The sequence below is a fragment of the Mastigoproctus giganteus genome, chromosome 12 (genome assembly GCF_048544385.1).
Source record: "Mastigoproctus giganteus isolate SK-2022 chromosome 12, ASM4854438v1, whole genome shotgun sequence".
NCBI lineage: Eukaryota > Metazoa > Arthropoda > Arachnida > Uropygi > Thelyphonidae > Mastigoproctus > Mastigoproctus giganteus.
In genome coordinates, this window is record NC_143586.1 from 71,616,908 (window position 1) to 71,644,736 (window position 27,829).

Consider the following 27,829-nt stretch of genomic DNA (forward strand, 5'->3'; position numbering starts at 1 on the left):
CTTCAGTAAAGATTCTGTTATACAGAAGGAGCAGACGATCCATAGATATTAGTGAAAGATGTGTAATCATTTCATAATGGATGCCATCTGGTCCAACAACACTTGCTTTGGAAAGAGTGAGGGCTCTTTTCAGTTCCTCTACAGTGAATGCCCCCTTGTAGGGATAGAGGACCTGGGACTTAAAATTAAGTGCCTGTTTTTCAATTTTCTGTTTCAGAACCAGGAACTCTGGGGAATACGAAGATGTTGCGGAGATGTTAAGGAATGTTTCCCCAAGAGCATTGGCTATTGCAGTTGGATCTGCAATAGCGCATCCATTATAATCTAGGATTGAAGAAGGGTGGGATGTATATTTCCCCTTCATTTTCCGGATTTTATCCCAGACTACCTTAGAGTTGGTAGACTGGTTAATAGATGATGTAAAAACCGTCAAAAGGAATAGTGGATCCACGATTCCTTTTGACTCTCGATGGATGTAGTGTGCTTTGGCTCTTGCACATTTGAAGGCTATAAGGTTGTTCGTGGTAGGATATCGGCAAAATATCCCCCACGCTTTGTTTTGAGCCTTTTTTGCTGTTGTGCATTGTGAATTCCACCAAGGTTTGGTAAATAGTGGAAACCGGGCAGATGTTTTTGGGACAGCATTAGCAGCTGCTTGGACAATGATTTCTGTGATGTACTTTACTGCGTCATTGATCGGCTCCCGACTGACTGTACTGAGGTCGAAATTTGCCTGATGTTGGAAGGCATTCCAGCCACCGTGATCAAACTTCCACTGTGGTAACCTAAAAGGAAGACACGGTCTCCCACTGTGTAACAAGGTTATCACAGGGAAGTGATCACTTCCGTATGGATTCTCCTCCACTTCTCAAGTGAGTGAAGGGAGTAAAGAAGGGGAGCAGATAGAGAGATCAATGGCAGAAAAAGTACGGGTAGGCATGTGGAAACAGGTATTTGTTCCAGTTGTTGTTTGTTGTTTGTTATTTGGTTTTTAGGAGCATTAGCAACTGAGGCCATATTGCTCCAGGAATATGCGGTGGTCATTCCCTTGACCTTTCCGCATCCTCCGTATTTGGTGGTGACGGGCTCGAACCCCGGTCTAATCAAGAAGCGTGTGCTACGCACTGCTGCTCCTTCCCACCTGGCTACGGAGGCGCCTTTGTTCCAGTATTTAGAAGGGAAAGGTCATCGTCATTTAGCATATGCTCTATGACTCGTCCCTTTCCATTGATGTTAGCACTACCCCACAGGGTGTTATGTCCATTAAAATCCCCAAGAAGTAAGAAAGGGGGAGGCAACTGCGTTAGAAGATCATCAAGGTCTTCCTGCGAGATGTCAGTCCCAGGTGGCAAATAGATAGAGCAGACGGTTAATAAAAATCCCACCGTAAGGCGAATTGCAACAGCTTCTATGCTAGTTGTAATTAGCAAGGGCTGCACTGGGGTCTGGTTACCCACAAGGATAGCCACTCCCCCATGTACAGAGCCATCCGCAATTCTATCCTTTCGAAAAATTGTGATGTTGTGAATGGTGGGATCATCATTTGCTTTTAGATATGTCTCCTGCAAGCAAAAGCAAACTGGCTCATGCTTTTGCAGGAGGGCCTTGATGTCATCAATATTTTGCCGGAATCCACGACAATTCCATTGTAGGAATTTAGCCATTATTTTGGCTTGGTGGGTACATCAGGCGGCTTCCGAGGTGCTGAGGGCTTACTTTTATCAGTCCTGGGTTTATCTTTTTTGGGAAAGAATGGACGCTGTCCCGTGTCCATTTCTTCCTCCGTAAAGAGTTCCAAGACTGAATCTTCGGGTACCTCCTTCTGCTCGACATCCATGTTTTCTTGAGTAGTAGGGGAGACTTCCCCTTTCTTATTCTTTTCTTTCATAATTACCTTTGTTACTTGTGGAGCATTAGGAGGTACTGATATAGGAGTGGCAACTGATTGGTTTTTCTGTGCAGGTTTTTGAGAACTTAAGAGATAACGCGCGATGGGAGTGAAAGACTCCTTTGGAGGAATGGTCATGTCCATCTGAGTTCCGACAGAACATCTCCCTGCTACCTTCTGGGCGTAGGTAGGTTTGTTGATATTCAGGGGTTTGACTGATTTCCTTGCCTCCTGGTATGATATATTTAGCTCTGCCTTCAGCCGTTGAATTTCTTTTTCTTCTTTCCACCTCTGGCATGCTCGTGAGTAGGCCGGGTGTTCGCCTTCACAGTTAATACAGGTGGGTTTTGCGGCTGAAACATGCTGTTGTTTCGTGGTCCTTTTCACCGCATCGAGCACATGCAAGGACTCCACGGCAGGCCATTTGAGAATGTCCATACTTCTGGCATTTAAAACATCGTAAAGGGTTCGGAACGTATGGACGCACTGAACAATTAGCATTAGCATTAGCATTAGTAGAGGCATTTGATGCAAGAAAGCAAGCTTATGCAGCATCAGCCAAAAAAAACCCACTTCCACTTCACCCCTCTGTTCGTTCAAAATACCTGTCCAGCTGAGCCTTAAACTTATTTAGGCTATCAACCTCCACCACAAGGGATGGCAGTCTGTTCCACCAACCAACCACCCGCTGGCTAAAGGCAAATTTCCGCACATCTATCCTACATCTGCCTTTCCTCAATTTGAATTTATGCCCTCTCAGGTGATTTTTCTGAGCTAGAGGAAGAATCCCATGAGCATGCTTAAACCATTCAAGGCTTTATACACCTCTATCAGATCACCTCGCTGGTGCCTAGTCTCCAGACACTGTAATTTGCAAAACTTAAGCCTTTCTTCGTAAGAGCACCCCTTTGTTCCATTCACTAATCTTGTTGCCCTTCTCTGTACTCGTTCCAGCAGCTCTACATCCTTCTTGAAATGAGGCCTCCAGACCTGTATACAGTACTCTAGGTGTGGCCTGACCATTGCCTTATACAATGGAATAATCACCTCCTTATCCCTGCTGGAAAAATTCCTGTATATCATTGACAATACTCCATGAGCTACTCTTGCAGCCCGTCTGCACTGGTCAGAGAACTTCACATCTGCCTGCACAATCACCCCCAAATCCCTTTCATTCTCTACCACTGTCAGTGTAGTACCACAGAGTTGATACGTTGCTCTGGGGTTGCTGTTTCCCATGTGTAGTACTTTACATTTGTCAATGTTAAACTTCATTTGCCACCTCTCAGCCCATCTGCTCAACCTTTCCAGATCCTGTTGCAGCAGCATAGTGTCAGTAGTGTCCTTGACAACCCTGCCAACCTTTGTATCATCTGCAAACTTGGACATTAAGCTTGATATACCATCATCAATATCATTTATAAATACAGAAAACAATAATGGACCCAACACTGAGCCCTGAGGGACTCCACTAATAACATTAGTCCACGATGAGCAGTGTCCATTGATTACCACTCTCTGTCTTCTCCCCCTCAACCACCCCTTTATCCATAGCAGCAATTTGCCTCCAATGTCACACTGCTCCAATTTGTGTAGCAGTCTTCCATGTGCAACAGTATCAAAGGCCTTTCTAAGATCCAAGTATATAATATCAAAGTTATTCCCTGCATCCAGTTCTTTTGTGACTGCATCATAGTATCCAATCAAGTTGGTCAGGCAAGACTTCCCCTTAACAAAACCATGCTGTGTCTGAGCTATAACTGAAGTCTTGTCTAAATGATCCTGCAGTGCTTCTTTAACCAGTGCCTCCATTAATTTTCCTGGAACAGAAGTTAAGCTCACAGGTCTATAATTACTTGTGTCAGCCTTTGATCCTCCTTTGTGAATTGGGGTCACATTTGCACATTTCCAGTCTATGGGTACCTCCCCTGAGTCCAAGGAAGCTCTCATAATTATGGCTAAGGGTTTGCTTACCTCCTTTGCTGCCTCCTTTAATATAACTGGATAGATCCCATCCACCCCGGGTGCCTTTCTTGTGTTTATCTTCAACAGTTTCTCCTCCACTTTACTCCCAGTTATTTCAAGATTCTGTAGCTTACTGCTAGAGTTGAATACACCTCTGGCATTCCCCTTGCTGAATAACTCCTCATGTGTGAATGTCGATGCAAAATATTCATTTAGTTTGTTAGCTACCTGAGCAGGATCATCAACAGCTGACCCATCAATATCAAGTGGACCAATCTGATTCATCCCCTTCCTTCTAGAGTTTACATAAGTAAAGAACTCTTTGCTGTTTTTCTTTGCATCCCTTGCCAAGGATTTCTCGTAATCTGCCTTCGCCTGCCTAACCTCCTTTGTAACCTGGTTGCATATCAACTTGTATCTATCATAGGCTTCTGTGTCATGTGTTAATTTGTAAGTATCCCATGCATTTTTCTTCTCTGCCATATGCCTCATTAGTTCATCTGACATCCATTTTGGCCTAAACCTTGAACAATATTTCTTAGTTGGTATGTAAAGCCTAGTAGCTTCCAAGATAAGTTCTTTGAATGCTTCCCATTTTGAATTTGCTGTTGGTAACATCATCAGTTGGTCCCACTGTATAGAATTTAAATACTGTCTCAGTCCATCGTAGTCGCCTTTACGGAAGCAATAACCCTTCCCTTTACCCCTAATGGTAGTTACCTCTTTCAGTAAATCCCACTTCAGCACACTGTGATCACTGCCACCTAGTGGTTCATTTATCTGCAGATTCTTAATGCATGAAGAATCACTGCTGATAATCAAATCAAGAGTATTACTCCCTCTAGTTGCCTCCCGAACATGCTGATGTAGAAAACAATCATCCAATAAATCCACAAAAGCCCTGCTAGTGTGTGAGTAACCAGCCCCCAAATTCCAGTCAATATCTGGGAAATTAAAATCTCCCATTATAAGACTCTCTGATTTACTGGCCCACTCTATTTCCCTGTACAGTTCCTTATTATACTCATCAGAGTCATTAGGCCTATAGCACACTCCTACTCTCAATTTTGATCTCCCAATTTTGATCTCCTGACGAGATTAAAGCTGGATACAATTGATGTATCCAGCTTTAATCTCGTCAGGAGGTTTAGGAGAGTTAAAAGTCAGGATAACGCTCCTGGTTTTAACAATTTTTCCATCCCTTCGCGCAATAATTCTCTTGACGGCAGTAACTCACTGTGGTTTTAATTCGGAGCAGATTTCCTCCTCGGTTACGAGGAGGTCCCAAGGTTCGAAGGTCCCACTCCGAAATGACACCTCTCGATGAATTGAGTGTTCTGTGTGGTGTCACTGTTATGGGTATTCCTCCGATTGATTTACTCGGAGTAGATGTTCAGACTGCCTATCATTTTTTGTTTCAATCAAGAGGTCCCCAGAACGGAGCCTCTTAACTGACTTGGGTGAACCTGCTAACCCATCCAACCCTTTTTTGTATAAAAAAAGGGGGACATTTTACCAATCTGTGTTTCATTCGTGGAGTGCATAATTAAGAACCTTGGGACGGGCCCTGATGGTAGTTCGGTTCGCTGCCTCTTTGTAGCAATAATGCTATCTGCCTCTCCGTCTCTGTTTTCAGATAGGGACCGGGTTGGGGCCCCTGAAGAAATATATTTATCAGGATTCATGAAGTTTTGAAGTGGTTCAGTACCCGGGCTCCCCACCCACCACGGAGCCCAAAGGGATGCCCACTACCCGGCAGCAATAAATGCGCTCGGGAGTGGGACGCCAGGGCTACCCAGACACTATACCCGCACCGCCGCCAGCCTGAATCCTGTCCCTCGGACCATGAGGGTAGGGGCGTGGCATTTACACGGTTGACCCTCGCAGGCGAGCCTACTAGCCGACTGATTCTAGCCGGGCCTTCCAGGACCACCCGTCTTGTCGAAGCAGGGGCCAAAGTGGTGTATTGAAGCTGGGCCCCTCAACCATCAGGATCCCCCTTTCTGAATTTCCACGGGTTGCAGCGCACGGCAAATTCCATTGATGTAAGCCTGGAACCTGGGCTGTGGGTGTTGGATCCCAGTGATGCTAGTCTGGAAGTCCAGCAGCGTCACTGGGAGGTCCCCTCACCACGTACAGGTGCCCACGTCGAGGGGACTCTCCAGGTGCTGCAATCTGCAGAACTTAAGCCTTTCTTGGTAAGAGCACCTCTTTGTTCCCCTCACCAATCCTGTTGCCCTTCTTTGTACTAGTTCTAGCAACTCTACATCCTTCCTAAAATGAGGCCTCCAGACCTGTACACAGTACTCTAGGTGTGGCCTGACCATTGCCTTGTATAAAGGATAATCACCTCCCTGCCTCTGCTAGAAAAATTCCTATATATCATTGACAAGACTCCATGACCTGCCCTGGCAGCCTGTCTGCAGGTATATGAACACAGAATTTGAAAAAGACAGAGTCAAACAAATATTTTTATTTCCCCACTTTTCCTTAATCTTGTATAAGAGTACACAAATATCTTGCAACTCATTTATTACATATTAAATAATGGGAACCTACTTCAAGCTCAATACCTGTTTTCATTAAAAGTATATAAAGCATTTTTATAAATAAAATTTAATTTTATAACTGATGAACATCAGAAATACCAAGGTTAATATATTTATTTATTATTATTTTTTTTTTTTATGTTTATTAAGAAAGAACAACAGTATGAAATGCCTCATTTATTTTTGCTCTGTTCTTCTAAACTCTTCCAAGAAATTTACATTTTTTTTCCATAACATCACAAAAAGAAAATTCAGGTTTGTTCAGTTGACATACCACAAACTTAAATTGCATAACGTTCACTGTTACATAATAAAATGTTCATTTTCAAATTTTCTTTTATGATTTGTTTTTGACGTGCATTTCTTTTATGAAATTCTTACTTCTCTGCTATGATAAAGTTTTCCACTTCAGAGTATTATCTAACCATGATATTTTAATGTGATCAAAACACAATCACAACTAAAAATTTCAGAGTAGCAGTAAGGTTAATAATAACAACTCTCAAATCTCGCTTATTTCATAAATAAATAAAGATAAAAACAAAACAGCTTTTGCAGTGTTGATGTTTCCTAGAGATGTCATTTGATACAAAATTCCATGTCGGTGTTACACTTTCATACACTTTTTAATTGTTTTATAGGAATTTAAATAATTTGAGTGTTTAAGTAATTAAGTTCCACTTACTAAATTAAAGATGCTTTCAATAACACTACATTCACTGATTAAATCACTGGTAAATGTAATTTGCTTTTATAAACAGTACTGTATATTAGGACCCCATCCCATCAATTTTTTTAAATATCAGTATACTGTGAGGCTTGGAATGGAGAAGAGTTCACCAGAACACTATTCCAATTTGTAATACACAGTAAAATAAATTGACTCATCAAAAATTCAGCAAAGCCATTCCACTTCATTAATAAAATTTCTGTCTTCTGATTCCTACAGAGATAGATAGAAATGAGTCATTACAGTTGAACAGCCTTTAATAAGGATGGTTCAAGTATTTCAGGAATAAGTATTATTCCTGAAAAGGGAAGCTTATAACATTATTTTCTGAGCTTTAAGATGTGCTTGAGCTGCCCTAATTGGGTAGAATGAATAAGTATAATGAAATGGACTAACAGCCTTGTTGGTCTGTTTCACTATATACTCAATCTCTTTTGAGTACAGTATAGTGAAGATCTAATTTGTCTGATATCATCTTTCTACTCTACAAAACTAACATTACAGCATCACCCTAAGTAGATTGTTAAAATTATACCTAGCTACCATCAAAAGATAAAATCTTTCAAGGCTCCCTATCCACTCCATGAATAGGCTCCAATAAATGATGGAACACATCTGGTGGTAACAGAACTAAAATTCTTAATTGGACAAGTACAGTACAGCCCCATTTTGTACATAGCAATGAGTAAAGTAGGTTTGCTAGTGTAGAGCAAATGTAGTAATGAGCAAATTAGGTTTGCTCTCTCCTATCTACAAAATGAGGCTATACCCTACTTGTACATTCTATAAGCTCTCAGAGCATGAGCTTTTCATTCTAAATTTGAGTAAAATTCTTAACATAAATTAACAATTAATTAACACAACTATAAATTTATATTATGATAATATATGTTGTTGTTATTTGGTTTTTAGGAGCATTAGCAACTAAGGCCATATTGCTCCAGGATATGCGGTGGTCATTCTCTGACCTTTCTGCATCCTCCATATTTGGTGGTGACGGGCTCGAACCCCGGTCTAATCAAGAAGCGTGTGCTACACACCGCTGCTCCTTCCCACCTAGTAACAGAGGCGCCATGTGATGATAATATATGCATAATATATACATTTAATGTACAGCTGATACCTAAAAATATAAATACGGTTAGACATAACATCCAAAGTTCTCTACCTTTTAGTCCGTGTAACTTTCTTAAGAGCAGTCTTGTTAGTGTATGTAGCTACAATCTGAGAGTGAACAGCTGTCAGTACTAGCATCATAACTACAGGAGTTACTATTTCTGATGTTGGAACATCCTACAAAAGTAATGAAAGTTATTATTTCAGTTTTAAAGAAATAAATTTTTCTGTGTGATAAATTTTAGAAAATTATAGGTAAGTCAGGATAAAAGTTTTTACATTTCTGACCAAATCGCTCCCAACATTAAAGTGAAAACGTTTTTGAATTACTTATTGAATCTAATCATCAGGCCAGTTAATTGGGTTTATTAGGCACATCAGCAACTACTCAGACCATACTACACCATTGTGTATTATTTTTGTACAAGCATGCATTCGCAGGCTTATCTGCATGTTGCACAGGCTGAAAAACCCAGAATAATTCATGGAGGAAGCCTACCTCCTTCTGCCTGAGACTAGCTAACTACAGCCCCAACTGAAAAAGCCTTTATAAATCCCATGTATCTATAAACACTCAAATCTCTCCAGATAAGCAACAAGTTTCCTTTATTCTACACTCCACTTTAAAATCTCATCATTTATCTAAACCTTGGTTTTCCAATAAATGTGCTAAGGCTGTTTATCAAGAGAAGAACATTGCATATTGTAATTGGCTTGTTTCCAATTCTTCAGTTTCATTTTCTGCCTACACCAAAGCTCGAAATAATTGTACAGCAATTATTAATCAGTCCAAACTAAATTTTGAACAGGCTATGAGTAGAAAACTTGCTTTTTGCCCTAATCATAGCCGAGCATTCTGGTCTCTTGCCAAAGCTATTGGCTGCAAATTTTGCCCATTTCTGCTCCCACCTCTCTCAAAACCAGATAGTTCTATTGTCACTTCAGACAAGAATAAAGCTGACCTGCTGGCATCCCATTTTTCTTCCAACTCATGCATTAATGATCTTGGTAAAACACCTCCCACCATTCCCAGCACACTCCATTCAATGCCACCTGTGGTCTTCTGTCATAAGGATGTCAGAAGGATTTTGATGAATCTTAATGCTAAGAAAGCTCCAGGTCCTGATGGTATTTCTCCACTTGTTCTCAAAACCTGTGCTCCTGAACTTACTCCTGTTCTTTGCTGCCTTTTTTCACTTTCTTATTCCAAAGGTGTTTTTCCTTCTGCTTGGAAATTTGCTCATATCCAGCCAGTTCCTAAAAAGGGTGACAAATCCCTCCTATCCAATTATCGTCCTGTTGCAATTACCTCTACTCTTTCTAAAGTAATGGAGAAATCAATTAACTGCCAACTCTTAAACTACCTAGAAACCTTCCGTCTGATCAATGATCACCAGTATGGATTCCGTCAGTGTCAATCCACTGGTGATATTCTGGCTTACGTTACCCATTTATGGAAAAATTCAATGCAAATGTTTGGAGAAACACAAGCAGTTGCTCTTGACATCTCAAAGGCTTTCAATCGTGTTTGGCATAAAGGTCTTCTAAACAAGCTTCCATCTTATGGTTTGACAACTGTTTTTTGTAATTGGTTATCCAGTTAGTTTTCTCTCTGATCACTCACTGAGGGTGATGGTAGATGGCTCTCTGTCTTCTAACTTCTCCAGTAATGCTGGTGTACCCCAAGGTTCAGTTATTTCCTCCACTCTTTTCCTCTTGTATATTAATGTCCTTCTTGGAAATCCTATCCATAGTTTTGCCGCTGATAGCACATTGCATTCCACTTTCCATTTTGAGAAACCTTGCCCTGCTCAATCAGCTTCAACTTCTCAAATATCCACTACCAATTCCTTAAATGCCAATCTCCAGTGGGGCAAAGACAACTTAGTTAATTTTGATCCTTCTAAAACTCAATCTTGTCTTATATCTCGCAAAAAGGATTCTTCTGCTCCTATCCTTATCTTTGGTGACACTGATTTTTAGCCAAGACGATATATCTCTTTTGGGATTACCCTGACTTCTAATCTCTCTTGGCACAAGCACATTACAAATATTGCTTCCTCTGCATCTAAAAAACTTTCATTCGTCTTGGTTTTCTCTTTTGCTCTCAGTGTTACTTTTCTTCCAAACAGCTGTTCACTCTGTACAAATTGCAAATTCGCCCTACCATGGAATATTGTTCCCACATCTGGGGCAGTGTCCCCAAAACCTCTCTCTCTCTCTCAGGCTTCTAGATTCCATTCAGAAGAGGGCAGTTAGGTTAATTAATGACTCCTCTCTAACAGTATCCCTCCACTCGCTGTCTCATAGACATACTGTTTCTGCTGCATGCCTTTTCTACAGATACTTCCGTGGGCACTGTTCTTCTGAACTGGCTTCTATAATTCCACTCTCTCTTTCAAAACAGTCCGAACACATGCTGCCACCAGCCAACATCCATTTATTGTCCAACTTCAAACTCACAGAACCAACTTTTTTCATCTTGCTCATTTATTCATTCAAGTGCTGTTTTCTGGAACAACCTTCTTTCATACGTATTTCCTGAAAATTAGTCTACAGAAGTTAAGGTCTAATGTCAACAAATATCTTCTTTCATCTTCTCAACCTCCAACCCAAACACGGTACTAAGTACTATAGGTTCTAATTCCTCTTGTGTTTGGGGTTTTCATAAAAAAAATGCCAAAACCAATAGGTGTTGTTATTGTCATGGAAGACATCAGGCTCGGCTTTGGGTTCTAAGAATTTCTACTTGAAATTAATAGAACCCACACCAAATTAGAACACTGGGAACTATACAGAACTTAACAGAATGACCTAAATTTGGGCTTCTACACAGGTTCCAACATAACTGCTAGTCTAAGAAGAAATTATCAGAACCCAAAGTCCAGCTGGATGATGAAATTCAATAAGGAATTCAAAAATGTCACCATTTTAATTTATATATTGGGACTGAGTGGCTCAAAAAATTTGTAAAAATTTTTATTCTGACTTATTACTATATAGAAATTTATAATCTATCATGTGGAAAAGCATATCTCTTTGAAACTAAGTTAGGAGTATTACAACAAGTGTCCTCCTCAAATCAAATTACTTATTTTTCCCCTCCCTCCTGTAAAGTTATATACACTGGACCCCCACTTTACAATATTAATCTGTTCCAGAAACACCATCGTATTGTGAAAATATCATAATGCGATGACATTATTTTTTGGTAATTTGTTCCAGGACCCCGGAAGTTGAAATTTTCACCATATAACTAAGTTATTTATCTCTGTAAAATGTGATTTTTATAATGGAAATTGTACACATTGATTAAAGCAAAACACAAAAAAATCACTTCAATTAAAGGATGCCAAAACAAAACACACTGCAAACATGTTTACAAATGCTGCTATTGGTTGAGAGGAAGGACCACATGGTCTGTTCAGAGACAATTGTAAGCCCATCCCATCATAAATTGAAATGAGTAGGTGCTGGTTAACATGATCACTGGTTAGTGAATCAGCCGCTTTATTTTCAAAAAACCAATTCAAATCATTAAAATGCACTACACTTTCATCGTTATCATATGTTCAGTTATAATTATAAACTATGAAAGGAAACCTCATACCTTTATATAGGAACAGAAATTCTCTCAACACTCACGTTGGAAGGATTATGTTATTATATAATTATACGAATAAATGTCCCATATTTAATATTAAATAAAATCAATTACGAAAATTACATTAAAATTATATAAATAAATACTTATTAAAAGATCGTCGTGCATTCAATTCTCAACCCCAACATAACGCATCAGAAAAAGCCAGAAGAAGTCGACAGTCATCAACATCTCCAAAAAAACAAAACCAATACCGCACGTTAACATGAGAACTGAAAACAATTGTCAAATTTATCCTTAAAAAACATAGGTTAAAATATCTAAAATCATAAAATTGTCTAAACTTCTTATAAGAGGCCATACTTATTCGGATACACTCCGTGCTCACAAGAAGTAAAGTATTTTTTGCGAATGATATCCACCCTTTTTTATAATTAAACCTATTGACTACCTGATACGAGATTATTTTTACTAAACCAATGTGTGAATTACCATTCACAAATGCACGTGAAAGTCTACGAGTCCGAGACAGTATAAAGCCTACGAACATTTAGAGAATTTTCATTTAACCTCATTTCAAGAGTTTCGGCGATCAATAATTTAATATATTCATGTTGCATATTTAAAACTTTCGCTTCATTAAAAAGAAAAACATGGCTATCATTGATAGTATGGAAAGCAAGTTCTGAGGCACATGTCCTTCTTGCCCTAACTGATGCTGCATGTTGTATCCGTAGCCAGGTGGGAAGGAGCAGCAGTGCGTAGCGCATGCTTCTTGATTAGACCAGGTTCGAGCCCGTCACCACCAAATACGGAGCATGCGGAAAGGTCAGGGAATGACCACCGCATATCCTGGAGCAATATGGCCTTAGTTGCTAATGCTCCTAAAAATCAAATAACAAAAAAAACATGTTGTATCCTCATTGAAAGATAATTCTGTGTTGAACCAATGTAATATTGTAAACTACATTGTGTGAATCCATGGTTGAAAGTAAAATTTCTAAAGTAAAATTAAGTCTGGTATGTATCTTATTAAATAAATCCAAAACCTTATTTACTTATTTACATCCTTCGTAATGATTAAGATATCATCCAAGTAGCTAACATAAAATGTTAGACTTGGAAGAAACGGTCTTAAATATAACTGTTCCTGAAATTTATCTTAGTAAAATTGAACAGTTATATTTAAGACTGTTTCTTTCAAGTCTAACATTTTATGGTAGAAACTTGGATGATATCTTAATCATTACGAAGGATGATATAGTAAATAAGGTTTTGTATTTATTTAATAAGATACGTACCAGACTTAGTTTTGCTATAGAAATGGGAAACCCGCAGAAAAAAGTATAAACTTCCTAAATTTTACTTTAACTAGAGTTAATGAGAATATATATTTTAAAATTTATAGGAAACCAACAAATACTGGCAAATTCTTACACTGTTCTAGCTATTATCCATTCACATATAAATGGAGTATTATTTTCAATCAGTGTTATAAAACATATAAATATAGCTATACTCAGGAGTTATTACTAGATGAACTTATGGAACTTGTGAAAAGATTTCTAAATAAGGGTTACACATTTGGTACCATTATGAAGATATGACAACAAGCAAAACAAACTAGAGACTGGTATAATGAACAATAGGTCTGAACAGAAATATTTTATTAAAGTTCCATATGTACAGTATTGTTACAAACAATTTCTTAATATCTTTAAAAACACAGAATTTAAAATAGTTGCCCAACCGATTAGTCAACTCCATGTTGTTTTGAAACGTAGAGCGGTGGACTACATTTCAACCATGGATTCACACAATGTAGCTTACAATATTACTTGCAGCGAATGTAATTCCTCATATATTGGTTTGACTGAGAATTATCTTTCAATGAAGATACAACAACATGCGGCATCAGTTAGGGCAAGAAGGATATGTGCCTCAGAACTTGCTTTCCATGCTATCAATGATAGCCATGTTTTTCTTTTTAATGAAGTGAAAGTTTTAAATACGCAACACGAATATATTAAATCATTGATCACCGAAACTCTTGAAATGAGGTTAAACGCAAATTCTATAAATGTTCGTAGACCTTATACTATCTCGGACTCGTGGACTTTCATGCACATTTGTGAACGGTAATTCACACATTAGTTTAGTAAAAATAATCTCATATCAGGTATTCGATAGGTTTAAGTATAAAAAAAGGGTGGGTATCATTCGCAAAAAACACTTTACTTCTTGTGAGCACGGAGTGTATCCGAATAAGTTTAGTCCCTTATAAGAAGTTTAGACAATTTAATGATTTTAGATATATTAACCTACATTTTTTAAGGATAAATCTGACAATTGTTTTCAGTTCTCATGTTAACACACAGTATTGGTTTTGGTTTTTTTGGGGATGTTGATGGCTGTCAACTCCTCCTAGCTTTTTCTGATGCATTAAGTTGGGGATGAGAATTGAATGCATGACAATCTTTTAATAAGTATTTATTTATATAATTTTAATGTAATTTTCGTAATTGATTTTATTTAATATTAAATATGGGACATTTATTCGTATAATTATATAATCACATAATCCTTCCAACATGAGTGTTGAGAGAATTCTGTTCCTACATAAATGTATGAGGTTTCCTTTTATAGTTTATAATAATGACATTAGTAGGACATATTGAGCTTTAGTGCTCTTACGATCTTAATTAGTTCGGTTATAAGAATCAATTCTGAATGCCTCCGTGATATTTTTCTAAAGCACATTTCTGGAAGTCACTACCATAAAACAATAAAAACAATTTGCAGCTTCCAGTTTATTGGGCTTTTCTGTTAGTGCAATATATAATATAAACAGGCAGTAAATTTGATCTTATTGCATTTGCGATAATACCAATAACTGGAATTCTGTGGATTTTTACGTTATTATGGTGAAATGTTTTTCTCCTTACTCTTCAACCATATAAAAAACATAAATAAACTTTCAGAAGCTTCTCCTCATTCCTACTTTTTAAGTTTTGTAAGCATGATGCACACATCTCACTTGTGTGCATCACGTTAGTTGCAATTTGTGCGTGCCATGTTCTTTGTCATTGATTGCTTATCTTTTTTGCTGTTTTAAATTTTACAACCTCCAAAAAAAAAAAAAAGTCAGTGAATAGAAATATCAATTAGTTAGTATGTATATAAAAATAAATCTATGCCTATGTACATAGGCATTGATTTATTTTTATTTTACTAACCTGTGGAAAATATTCTTCTGATTTTCAAGCATAATTTATTTTTGTTAATTGGTAAGGTAATAAAGTGTAAATTTTTGCTTTATATTTTTACTTTTATATAGCCTGTGGATAATATTCCTCCTATTTTCACTTATTAGAATTGCCGTTTAATACAATTAAAATTCAATTGGCAAACACAATCACAATGACCAGCACTTACCACATATCATGTATTTTATTGTGGAGAGTCCATCGTAAAGTGATTTGATCATACAGTGAACCAATCGTAACGCAGAGGTCCACTGTACTGTTGTGGTTGTTTGGTTTTTAGGAGCATTAGCAATTGAGGTCATATTGCTGTGGGGATATGTGGTGGTCATTCCCTGACCATTAGTGACCAGGGAATGACCATTCCCTGGTCATTCCACATCCTCCGTATTTGGTGGGCACGGGCTCGAACCCCGGTCTAATCAAGAGGCGTGTGCTACGCACTGCTGCTCCTTCCCACCTGGCTACGGAGGCACAGGGGTCCACTGTACTTATAACTTAAGACTGTTTCTTTCAAGTCTAACATTTTATGGTAGAAACTTGGATGATATCTTAATTTTTATGTTCTTATTATAACAAATGGACGCAATAATTAAAGTGAAGCACTTTAATTATTGAGTCCATATGTTTTGTTCAAAAGTTTTTAATTAGTGACTATGTATACATTGCACAGTAAGTACTGTATTCATTTAATAGCCTATTTTTGATATTACAGGATGTCTTCAATTCTTCCAATAAAAACACTGTTCCAAAGAAAAGGAAAATAACTGATGAATCAAGAACTTTCAAAGAAAAATGGACCAAGAAATGCTTTTTCATTAAGATGAATAATAAAGCATTTTGTTTACTGTGCAATGAATTGGTATCAGTTTTTAAAGAATACAATTTGAGAAGACATTACGGTAGAGCATCAGTTATCCGAAATAATTGATGCCAGACCTCTTCTGGATAGCCAAATTTTCCAGATAATTTTTTCGGCAACAGTGGAAGTTGTCACTCTTCCAAGATACTAGTCCCATCTAAACTGTGGACTATGCAGCAGAGGAATGGCAAGCTGGCTGCATTATCTGCTTAAGGCAGATAATGGATCTCATTCATGCTATCACATCCGGGGTAACTGACGCAGCTGTTCTTATACCAGGGAGAACAGCTGTGAAGAAAGCTATATGGTTAGCCAAAACTCAAATGTATCTCTCAACATTAAACGTAAGATCGCTTTACAAGCCCGGGAAAATAAAATTGGTAGAAGAAGAACTGAAAAAGATCAAACAGGATATCATAGGAATGTTAGAGACACATTGGACAGTGTGTGTGTGTGTGTGTGTTGTTTGGTTTTTAGGAGCATTAGCAACTAAGGCCATATTGCTCCGGGATATGCGGTGGTCATTCCCTGACCTTTCCGCATCCTCCATATTTGGTGGTGACAGGCTCGAACGCCGGTTTAATCAAGAAGCATGTGCTATGCACTGCTGCTCCTTCCCACCTGGCTACGGAGTCGCCACATTGGACAGAAGAAGGAACACTGGATATGACAGAAGGAAGAATATTTTACTCAGGGAGAAAAGACAACATACATAGAGAAGGAGTCACTTTCATAGTAAAGAAATATCTATTAAATTCAATAAGAGAAATTCACCCACATAGCTCAAGAATGATAAGTTTAAGAATAAAAGGTAAAGAAAAAGGAATCTTCATAAAAATAATCCAGGTATACGCCCCAGACTCCTTACACAATGACATAGAGACAGCTGCCTTCTATTTAGACCTACAAGAAACCATAGCCAACACAAACAAAAAAGATATTTTTATAATAATGGGAGACTTTAACACAAAAGTTGAGACTTTTCGACAGACTTCAGCGACGTATTAGGAAAATTCGGGATAGGAAATAGAAATGAGTGAGGAGAAGAACTCTTGAACTTCTGCAAATAAAATAAACTATTCATCACCAACACACTGTTCTACCACAGATCTCAACATAAGTATACATGGACATCACAAGATTGAAATACAAAAACTGCATTGACTACATTTTAATAGATAACAACTGGAAATCATCCATCCAAAACGTTAAAACTCTTAGAAGTACAGATTTTGGCACTGACCATGAACTGTTAGCAGCAGCAACTAAATGGAAATTTAAAAATACGAAGCCAAAGAACAATAGAGCAACATTAAATATATCATGATTTGAAGACAAAATAAAGGAAATTTATGGGAAAACACTACAAGAAAAATTAAAAGATATAAACTATTCACCATCTGTGGAAAATATATGGGAGAAAACTAAACAAATGACTAAAGATGCAGCCGTAGAAACCTTGGGAACAAAACCAAATAATCCTTGGATTACAGCAGAAATTTTAGAAGTATAGATGGAAAAAGGACAAATGAAAAACCTCTTAAGCAAAGAAAATAGTCAAGAAAAAAGGAAAAAATATAAAACCCTAAAAAACAAAATATACAACATATGTAAAGCTGCTAAAAGGAAATAGTTGAAAGATAAAGTAAAGCTATGCAAAGATTCAGTTCTTTTCCCACTCTTTTCCTCTTGTACATTAATGACCTTCCATTGACAGAAATCCTACCTATAGTTTTGCTGATGATAGCACATTGCATTCCACCTTCCAGTTTGAGAAACCTTGCCCTGCACAAACAGATTCTACTTCTCGAATATCAACTACCAATTCCTTAAATGCTGAACTCCTGATAATTCTCCAGTGGGGCAAATATAACTTAGTTGATTTCAATCCTTCTAAAACTTAGTTTGTCAATAATAAATTTAACAAACTAATAATAAATCTTAACAGAAACAATAAATTCAAAATACACAAAAAAACTGAACATTGTACAAGTTTAAAATGTGTTTCACACTTGATTAGGAAATACTGGTAACAAGAAGTAGATGCTATTCCAAACTTTTTCAAGTTTCAAACTTAGAATAAACAGCTTAAGGACATAACAAAATAAGTTATGATGAAAGTATGTACCATTATGGGTCATCTGTCAGACCTACAAAACAATCAGTGTTCCACATTGCAATACTGTCAAGCAGATGCAAAACAGGAGCTCATGCTATGACATGCTATGACAAAATTAAAGAAAGAAACCGCTTTTTTTCTTAATATGTATGAGGCTGTTCAGTACAGTTTATAAGTGAATCGCTAAAAATGACTGGACTGTACAAAAGGCTACAAAATGTTGAAGCAGAATGCTATTTATATTAAGTGGAACCTTAGAGAGTATTTTTCACAAAACACATGACTTCATTCAAACGAATATACAAACAACAAAAAAAAAGAGTGAGTACAGTGCAGTATATCACCCATAATTTCCATAAACTACCATTTACATATCTTGAAAACTAATGCCTGGTGTGCTGTTTCATGTCAATGCATAATTGGTTCACTTTTTTTAATAAAACGGCTTATTTTCTTGTTTGAAATTGTCAAAAAAAGTGATATTTCAAAAATATGGGACGGCTACATATGCAATAAGAATGCGTGAGAATATTGGAAGAATTATTTGATGATTGCATTATAACTAAGACTTTATGGCCTACTAATTTCTACACTTACTGTTACCCTTACTTTCTTTCCTTTAAAGTCATTTGAAATAAAATGTGTATCCCAAAAATTGATGCACACAAGAACTGTAACAAAATACTGAGAAATGGATTTGAAACATAACTTTAGCTAAGTTTTGCAATTTCTTTTCAAATACAGTGAAGAGTTAAAGAATGATAAAAAAAAAGTGTTGCTCACTTCTAAAGTCTCATAATTTTATATGTTGTAACACACAAATGTATAATATAATGAATAAATAAACAAATAAAAATATGCTAGTTCTGATAGGTGTATGATATTTCAAGCACCACCCTAGCAGAAACACAATACATATTTTTCATATATTTTATAAATGCTATTCATAATATGTAAAATTCTTCAAATGTAAAATCTTCAAAACAATAATATAATTCTATAAACCAATAAAATTACTCACAGAAAATTCTGTCTCTTCAGAAGAAAAGTAGAGATACATAGCTGCCCCTTGTAAAAAGTACAACATTACCAGAATACTGCTAATAAATGTGCTTGTTTGTTGTTGCCACCTAATAAAAAGCAATTCAGGCTTAATAATATGGAACTGAGAATTTCAATAAAGAATTTATTTTATTATACTGAATTCTTCTACAATATAGGGCAAATTTTTAGATCACTTTTTCTTTCTTCAAGCATAATAGGATAAAATAATTACGTTCGAATGCGGACTATAATAAACACATTATTTACTAATTTTGAATAATCAAACTTTTTTCCACACATGAACACTAAATAAAATTATATAAAGTTCTTTAACTAAATATTCTTTTCTCTCTCTCTCTCCTCCAAATTCTGAATGACTTTTAAGAGGTTCAAAAAATTGCCTCCATATCAATTAATGTACCTACAAAGGTACAGAAATGTCACAACATAATTCTAACTATAACACAAACATCTCTGGGTTGAGAAAGGTTTTCCTCTTATCTTAAAAAAGGAGAATAACCACTAGCCATAAATTCCATGGTTACAGCATTTATGATGCTAGACTCAGAGAACTTACCATCAAATCCAGCACAATAGTGCTTCTCTAACTTTCAATACATCAATATTAATTTATAAAATTTCAGTTTTTTTTAATTTTTTTATTTCTGTGTCCTTACATAAATATATTTATGTAAGGACACATTAAATAAATATATTGAGTATGTGAACATAATTCAAGCTACTCAGTGATAGGTGACAATAATATTAAAGTTGGGCTAAGAGAAAAGTAAATGCAGATGCTTTTAATTAGTAGCAGTAATTAACACAGATAGAATGTCTAAAAGCTGCCTGGCCCAAAACTGGACACTTTATAAAGTTTTTGATCCCCATTCCTTTCCCTGGATGCACAATACTTGTTCTCTGCATAGTGCTATTGGATGGCAAACTGGTTCTCCTTATATGATTATATTTAAATCAAAGTTTAATAATATTTAACTTACACTTTCAAAAATTCATTTGGCAACACATTTCTGTGCTAATACATTGGATGTATGAACAAGGCACTGTTATGTTTGACAACCAGCAGGTTTTTAAAAACTAAGTAAACATTATGATTTATGACACACAAAAGAAAACCTGTTGACCAACAAATGTAAAATGTGCTCCTTCATATATTGAACAAAGAGTGGAAAAGAAAGCCACAATTACTCAATATATTCTAAAGCTAGTAACAATATTACATGGAATAAGAAAGGATTTTCTTCTCTCTCTTTTTTTTTTTTTTTTAACTTAGTATACTGCGTATGCTTTCCAGATGGAGAAGACAGAAGATACTTGTCTGACATCAGATCTCATTTTTGCAGATTGTAACTTTTGAGAAATTTACTTTTCAATAAATAAATAAGCACTGTACACTCTCTTGATAACCCAGTTCAGAGCAGCTCTTCAATTCCTAACTAACACCATGAGAATTAATTAAATCTACGTAAAAGAGAAATTACAAAGAGTACTTCCAATCTTATATGCCCTGGACAACACAAGGCCAAAGGGCTAACATTATAGAAATAAAACTATTACAATAATTTCCATGTGGCTTTGTCATGCACTGAAAAAAAAACAAATTAGAAAGGCTACAATACTAAATAACAACTTTTAAGATAAAACAAAATGAGACAAATTGCATCATATTAATAGAAAACGTACAAAGGAGAACTGTTACATATAAGGAGTACACATAAGAAGTCCCCTTATGGACTTCTTCCCCTTATGGGATGTGTAAACAAGTTACACATCCCATAAGGGGAGCTTCTAACATGTATCTTTCAGATAGATCCCTCTTAGCAAAGAGATATTTATCTGAAATTCATTAATCAATGCCGGGGGGTCACTAATTAATAAATTTACATCTATAAAATTAATACAATTTTGTAATAAAACTAATATAGTTTTTTTGTTTAGTATTTCTAGATGGGATATGCCAGGGCTTTACTGACCAGAGGGAAGGACAGCAATTCATGAATATATGATTCAGAGGAGACACAGAATTTAGGAATTGACAAGTTTATTGGCACTTAAAAAAAACACGAAGTACATTTTTGTGAGTAAATAAAATTCCATTACTCTACATTTTCATACTTGATAAGCTATATGAACTTAACTGGAAAAATCCAAACCGAAATGGAGAACACATCAGTAGTCTGTTTCACTGGCACTTTTTTTTTCCAATTTGCTACATCACTAACTTTTATTATCTTATTATACAAGATGGATATACTGTTGGTAAAAACATGGGCAGAACATTACTTTCATATGACAAATTTAGTCAAGGCAACAGCACTTTATTTTTTTAATAATATTATCAAAGTGATTTTTGTCAGTAATTGCTTAGCAATTTCATTGTGCTTGTGTTTCTAATTTTAAATAAGAGCTAAAAAGGATTTTGTCATTTGAGTGAGTTTTCATCCCAAGTCACCACCCGGGTTTTCACCCATATGCGACTTGGTTCTCATTCGTGTTTCTTCTTCTAACAGTCTAGTAGGTTATTCAAGGAAAACACAAGACAAATTGGTCAATTCAAATAAACAAAAAACAGTATATTTAACAGTCATTTCAACCATTTGGCCACATGGCATGGACGGGCCTATCACACGGCACACCAAACCATGCATTACCATCCCCACTGCCTCATGGTGGGGACAGTAATGCATGGTTTAATGTTAAAATCAAGTACAGGTAAACTCTGTTTACCTGTACTTGATTTTAACATTTAATTTAACAATTTATGCTTGTTTAGAAAGAATGGACACTAAACTGGCAGTAGAGACTGCCAGTTTATTGTCCAAAAACCAGCAATCCCAGGTCTCAAGATTGTTGGATTATAGTTCAACCTGTGATTAGTATTTTTAATTTGTTTCTCCAAGATTTGTGAAATTACAATCCTGAAGTCACAAATTACACATTTTCATTCTTTTTCCCCCTTACTTTTAGCTTTCTAGTTCTCATTATTTCACTTCACATGCTATTAGGTAGGCAAGGACTATGAAGCTTTCAGTCAGGTGTTGAGTCGGTTCCATTTTCAGCAGAACTGACAGTTAAAATCTTGAGTTTGATAATGGTTTTGCCCATTGCAGTTCTAGGGGGGAATTTAAGGGAGAAATTCAATTTGATTGGTGGTCACTAGAATTCTTTATTCATATGCTTGGCTTCCTGGTGATGAGGCACCAATTACCACTGAAATGGCCATATGGGAAGTGAGAAATATTTTTGTACTATGCAAATGTCATCTTAAGTGGCCTGGATATTTATGGTGTTTCATATGTCATTGGTAGATCTTCATGTTGAGACATTTACCCTTAATATAAAGAGTAATATAAAGTGTGAAGGACTGATCAGACAATAATACATTATGCAATTTTTATAAATATAATCTCCTTTATTGCTCAAAATAAAATACTTTATAAAAATAATACAATAGCAATAGACCCTGAGACAATGCAGCAGCAGCAGGGTTTATAAGGGAAGCAAAAGTTCACAGAGTTCTAAGTTGGACGATGGGGGAGAGCAGTTACTCAAAGCAAAGGAAGGGGTTTTAATAGGTTTCAGAAAGGAGATTATGACAGCTTAAGGTACTATATGGCCTATAGTACCTTAAGGTACTATATGGCCTATACCAACTGGAAAGATGGTTCACAGAGCACAAATGCATCAGAATTATAGTATATCTTTAAAGCTATATATCATTAAAAAAATATGCCACAATGAGGATTCTGAAATGGACAGTTTAATAGAGCAGAAAATAATGGCATGGAAAAGTTGCAGGGTTTTAGTGAAATCTAAAACAGCAAAAAACTGATCTGCAATGCACAACAGAAAAGGTTAGGCTGACAAAGGCAGATTATGAAAAATCACTGGCTAAGAGAGCAAATACGAGTTTTTATGTGAATAGAAAGAAAACAAGAACAAATTAGACTGGATCTTTGTGTAATGGGTACAGAAAACCTCAGATAACCCATCTGATGTTGCAGATAAATGGAAAAGGTACACTGTATCAATATTTACAGAAGAAAGACCCTTCACGGTGAGAGGTGAAGTTGGAAAGCATGCATTTAGATACTGAAATTTCAGATTTTTTTTATTAGAAAAACTTTCAAGCATAAAGGTGAGAAAGGCTCCTGCAGTTAACAGCATATACCTTTTAATTTTGAGAGAGGAGTAAACGAGTATATCAAGCCACTAAAGTTAATGAGAGTATCGTTGGACACAGGAAATATTCTTTTGGACTGGAGAAGCACCAACATATTATCAATGCACAAAGGTGGTTCTAAGAGTGCAGTGGGTTATTGCTGACTAGTTAGTCTCACTTCAATGGTGAGGAAATTCATGGAGGCAATGATCAAGGGTGCAAACCACGATAATTTAGACAGAAACGGATTTCTGAAGGAAACACTGTAAAGGGAAAATCACATTTAACTAAACTGGTTACCTATTTTGATAGGATCACTCACAAACTGGATGTAGAAAATAATTTTGACATTGTTCACGTTTTGGAAATTGGATATAATTAGGAATTAAATTAAGGAAATAATTTCCTTGTTTACATGGATTTCAGAAAAGAATGTACCACAGGAGAAGTTACTGTACAGGCTGTAACATATTGGAATCACAGAGTAAATTCTTAGATGGATAGTAGGATGGCTGCAAGGCAGGAGGCAGTGCATTGTGATTAATAGAGTTATTCTTCAGCATGGCTAATGCAAGAGGTTCCTCAAGGAGTCAAGGGTTCCTCAATGACTGGCACTAGGACCACTGCTGTTTTTAATTTTTATAAGTGATATTTTACAGATAATGTCAAGACTGGCAGAGTGTTTCATGACCAGTGCCAAGCAGAGCATCTTCAGGAAAACTTAGTCAGACTTTAGGGATGGTTAGAAAAGTGTCAACTATGATTTAATGCAGAAAAATACAAGGTCTTATAGCTGGTGAATAGCTACTCCAAAATAACATATACACTTCGTGGGGTTGAACTAAAGACAACAGAGGAAGGAAGGGATTTGGGTATTACAATACAGACAGGCAGCAAGGAATGCAAATGGTGTCTTTTTATGATTTATCGAACATATTAGCATTAGTAGAGGCACATGATGCAAGGAAGCAAGCTTATACAGCATCAGCCAAAAAAAAAAAAAAAAAACCCTTCCCATTTCACTGACCCATTTGTTTCAAATGTTTGTCTAGTATTGCCTTGAATTTATTTAAGCTGTCAACTTCCACAACAACAGATAGAAGTTTGTTCCAGCAATCAACTACTGGCTGGCTAAAGGCAAACTTCCGAACATCTATTCTACAACTGTCTTTCCTCGGTTTGAATCTATGCACTCTCAGGTTTGTAATCTGAACAAGAGGAAGAATCTCATCAACACTGATTATTATTATTATTATTTGGTTTTAGGAGCATTAGCAACTTAAGGCCATATTGCTCCGGGATATGCGGTGGTCATTCCCTGACCTTTCCGCATCCTCCGTATTTGGTGGTGACGGGCTCGAACCCCGGTCTAAATCAAGAAGCGTGTGCTACGCACTGCTGCTCCTTCCCACCTGGCTACGGAGGCGCCATCAACACTGAGCCTGCTCAATCCATTCAAGGCCTTATACACCTCAATCAGATCGCCTCACAGGTGCCTAGTCTCCAGAAGCTGCAATTTGCAGAACTTAAGCCTTTCTTCATAAGAGCACCCCTTTATTCCCTTCACCAATCTTTGATGCCCTTCTCTGTGCTTGTTTGTTATTTGATTTTTAGGAGCATTAGCAACTAAGGCCATATTGCTCCGAGAATATGTGGTGGTCATTCCCTTGACCTTTCCGCATCCTCCATATTTGGTGGTGATGGACTCTAACCCCGGTCTAATCAAGAAGCATGTGTTATGCACTGCTGCTCCTTCCCACCTGGCTATGGAGGCACCTCTGTGCTTGTTCTAGCAACTCTACATCCTTCCTAAAATGAAGCTTCCAGACCTGTATGCAGTACTCAAGGTATGGCCTGACCATTGCCTTATACAAAGGGATAATCGCTTCCTCATCCCTGCTTGCAAAATTCCTGTATATCATTGACAAGACCCAATGACCTACTCTGGCAGCCTGTTTGCACTGCTTAGAAAACTTCGCATCTGACTGCACAATTACCCCCAGGTCTCCTTCATTCTCCATTACTCTGAGTGTAACACCACCCAGTTGGTACATTTCTCCGGGGTTACTGCTACCCATATGCAGTACTTTCCATTTGTCAAAATTAAACTTCATGCCACTTCTCAGCCCATCTGCCCAACTTTTCCAGATCCCGTTGCAGCAGCAGCATACTGTCATTACTGTCATTAATAACCCTGCCAACCTTCGTATCATCTGCAAACTTTGACAGTAAGCTTGATATACCTTCATCAATATCATTAATAAATATGCAAAACAACAATGGGCCCAACACCGAACCCTGAGGGACACCACTAATAACATTAGTCCACGAAGAGCAGTGTCCACTGTTTACCACTCTGTGTTTTCCCACTCGACCATCCTTTTATCCATTGTAGCAACTTGCTCTTAATTCCATACTGTTCAATTTGTACAGTAGTCTTCCATGCGCAACAGTATCAAAAGCTTTCCTGAAATCCAAGTACATGATATCAAAATTATTTTTTGAATCCAGTTCCTTTTGTGACAACATCCAATCAAATTAACCAGACAAGCCTTCCCCTTGACAAACCCATACTGTGTCTGAATTATTACTGTTGTCATGTCTAGATGATCGTGCAATGCTTCTTTAACAAGTGACTCCATTATTTTCCATGGAACAGAAGTTAAACTAACAGGTCTGTAATTACTCGTGTCACCCTTTGAATCTCCAATTCACCCATTGTGAATTGTAAATACATTTGCACATCTCCAGTCCATGGGGGACTTCCCCCACGTCCAAGGATGCTCTCATAATTATGACTAAGGGTTCGCTTACTCCCTTTGCCACTTCCTTTAATATAACTGGATAGATCCCATCTACTCCAGGTGCCTTTTTTCTGTTTAACTTGAACAATTTCTCCTCCACTTTGCTCTCAATTTTTACAAAATCATTTAATTCCCTTTTTGAGTTTGATAAATATCTGGCCCTCTCCTCCTTGAATAACTCCTTATGTGTGAATGTAGATGCAAAATACTCATTTAGTTCGGCAGCTGTCAGAGAATGATCATCTACAGTCAAACCATTGATATCAAGTGGAACAAACTGATTCATCCCCTTCCTTTTAGAGTTTATATAAGTAAAGTAGTGTTTGCTGTTTTTCTTTGCATCCTTTGCCAAATATTCTTCATAAACTACCTTTGCTTGCCTAACCTCCTTTGTGACTTGATTATAGACTAGCTTGTATCGACCATAGGTTTCTGTGTCGCCTGACAATTTATGTACATCCCATTCATTTTTCTTGTCTGCCACAAGTCTCATCTGTTCACCTGACATCCATTTGGGCCTAAACCTAGAGCAGTATTTCTTAGTTGGAACAAAAAGCCTAGCTTCCAAAATTACCTCCTTGAATGCTTCCCATTTAAAATTTTCTGTTGGTAACATCATCAGTTGGTCCCACTGTTTAGAACCTAAAAAATCTCTGTGGCCACTGTAGTTGCCTTTACAAAAGCAAAAACCCTTCCCTTTACCCCTGTTCCAGTTGTGCAATGACCAACCCACAAGTTCCAGTCTATATCTGGGAAGTTAAAATCCCCCATTATAAGACACTCTGATTTACTGGCCCACTCTATTTCTCTGTATAATTGTTCATTGTAGTCATCAGAGTCATTAGGCCTATAACAAACTCCTGCCCTCATTTTTGCTTTCTCAGTGCTTATGTCACACTAAACTGACTCAACATTGCACTGTCCATCTATGTCAACTGGATGCAATTCCTTAGATTTTATGTGTTTCTTAACAAACAGCATAACCCCTCCTCCCTTCCTATCTTTTCTGTACACACTGCACTCCTCAAATTCCGATTCTGCATCCCTTATATCTGAATGCCACCATATCTCTGATATCCCAACAATATCTGCCTTGGATGTCATAACCAGCACTTCAAATTCATCAAATTTATTTACTATACTCCTAGCATTGGTGTACATGCAAGTATACATGCACCTGTTCTTACTCTAATACAGCCCATGTATTTACTTTTTTCATGACTCCAGCAGTTCCTGAAATCCCCAGCAACTTGCTTTCTAGGCTGCTGCTCATTCTAATAAAAGCAGTGCAAGAATCATTTCCACCTCTGCCTGCAGCTACTGTTGTTGGGAAGTCATAAACCCTCTGTATAAGGCAATTATAAGACCACACTTGGAATACTATGCCGAAATATGGAGACTGAAACTAATAAAAGACATCAAGCTTCTTGAAACGGCCCCAAGATGGGTAACTTGCCTGGTGAAATTGGAAAAAGGACATCCATATGAGTAAGACTTTGAATATGTGGGCTAGTGCTTTGAAACTAAGCACCTCAGAGGAAACTTGATTGAGGTATATAAAGCTCTGAGTACTGAAAGTAAAAGGAATGAAGGTGAAATTTTTACTGTTATGAATTATAGGGGTCATAAATTAAAATTATAGGGGAAGAGATTCAGACTAGATTGGAGGACGTTATTAATTACTGGAATAAAGTATCTCCAT

General features: G+C 37.0%; 1 protein-coding gene across 1 annotated transcript in view; it reads right to left on the reverse strand.

The window, feature by feature from the left end:
• phtf (putative homeodomain transcription factor) overlaps window positions 1–27,829 on the reverse strand; it is a 210,028-nt gene that overhangs the window by 155,011 nt on the left and 27,188 nt on the right. The window contains exons 5-6 of the mRNA XM_090385805.1: window positions 19,118–19,226; window positions 8,301–8,425 (exon numbers count right to left, since the gene is read on the reverse strand). Of these exons, the coding sequence (XP_090241931.1) occupies window positions 8,301–8,425; window positions 19,118–19,226 (234 nt within the window). The remainder of the gene's footprint in view (window positions 1–8,300; window positions 8,426–19,117; window positions 19,227–27,829) is intronic.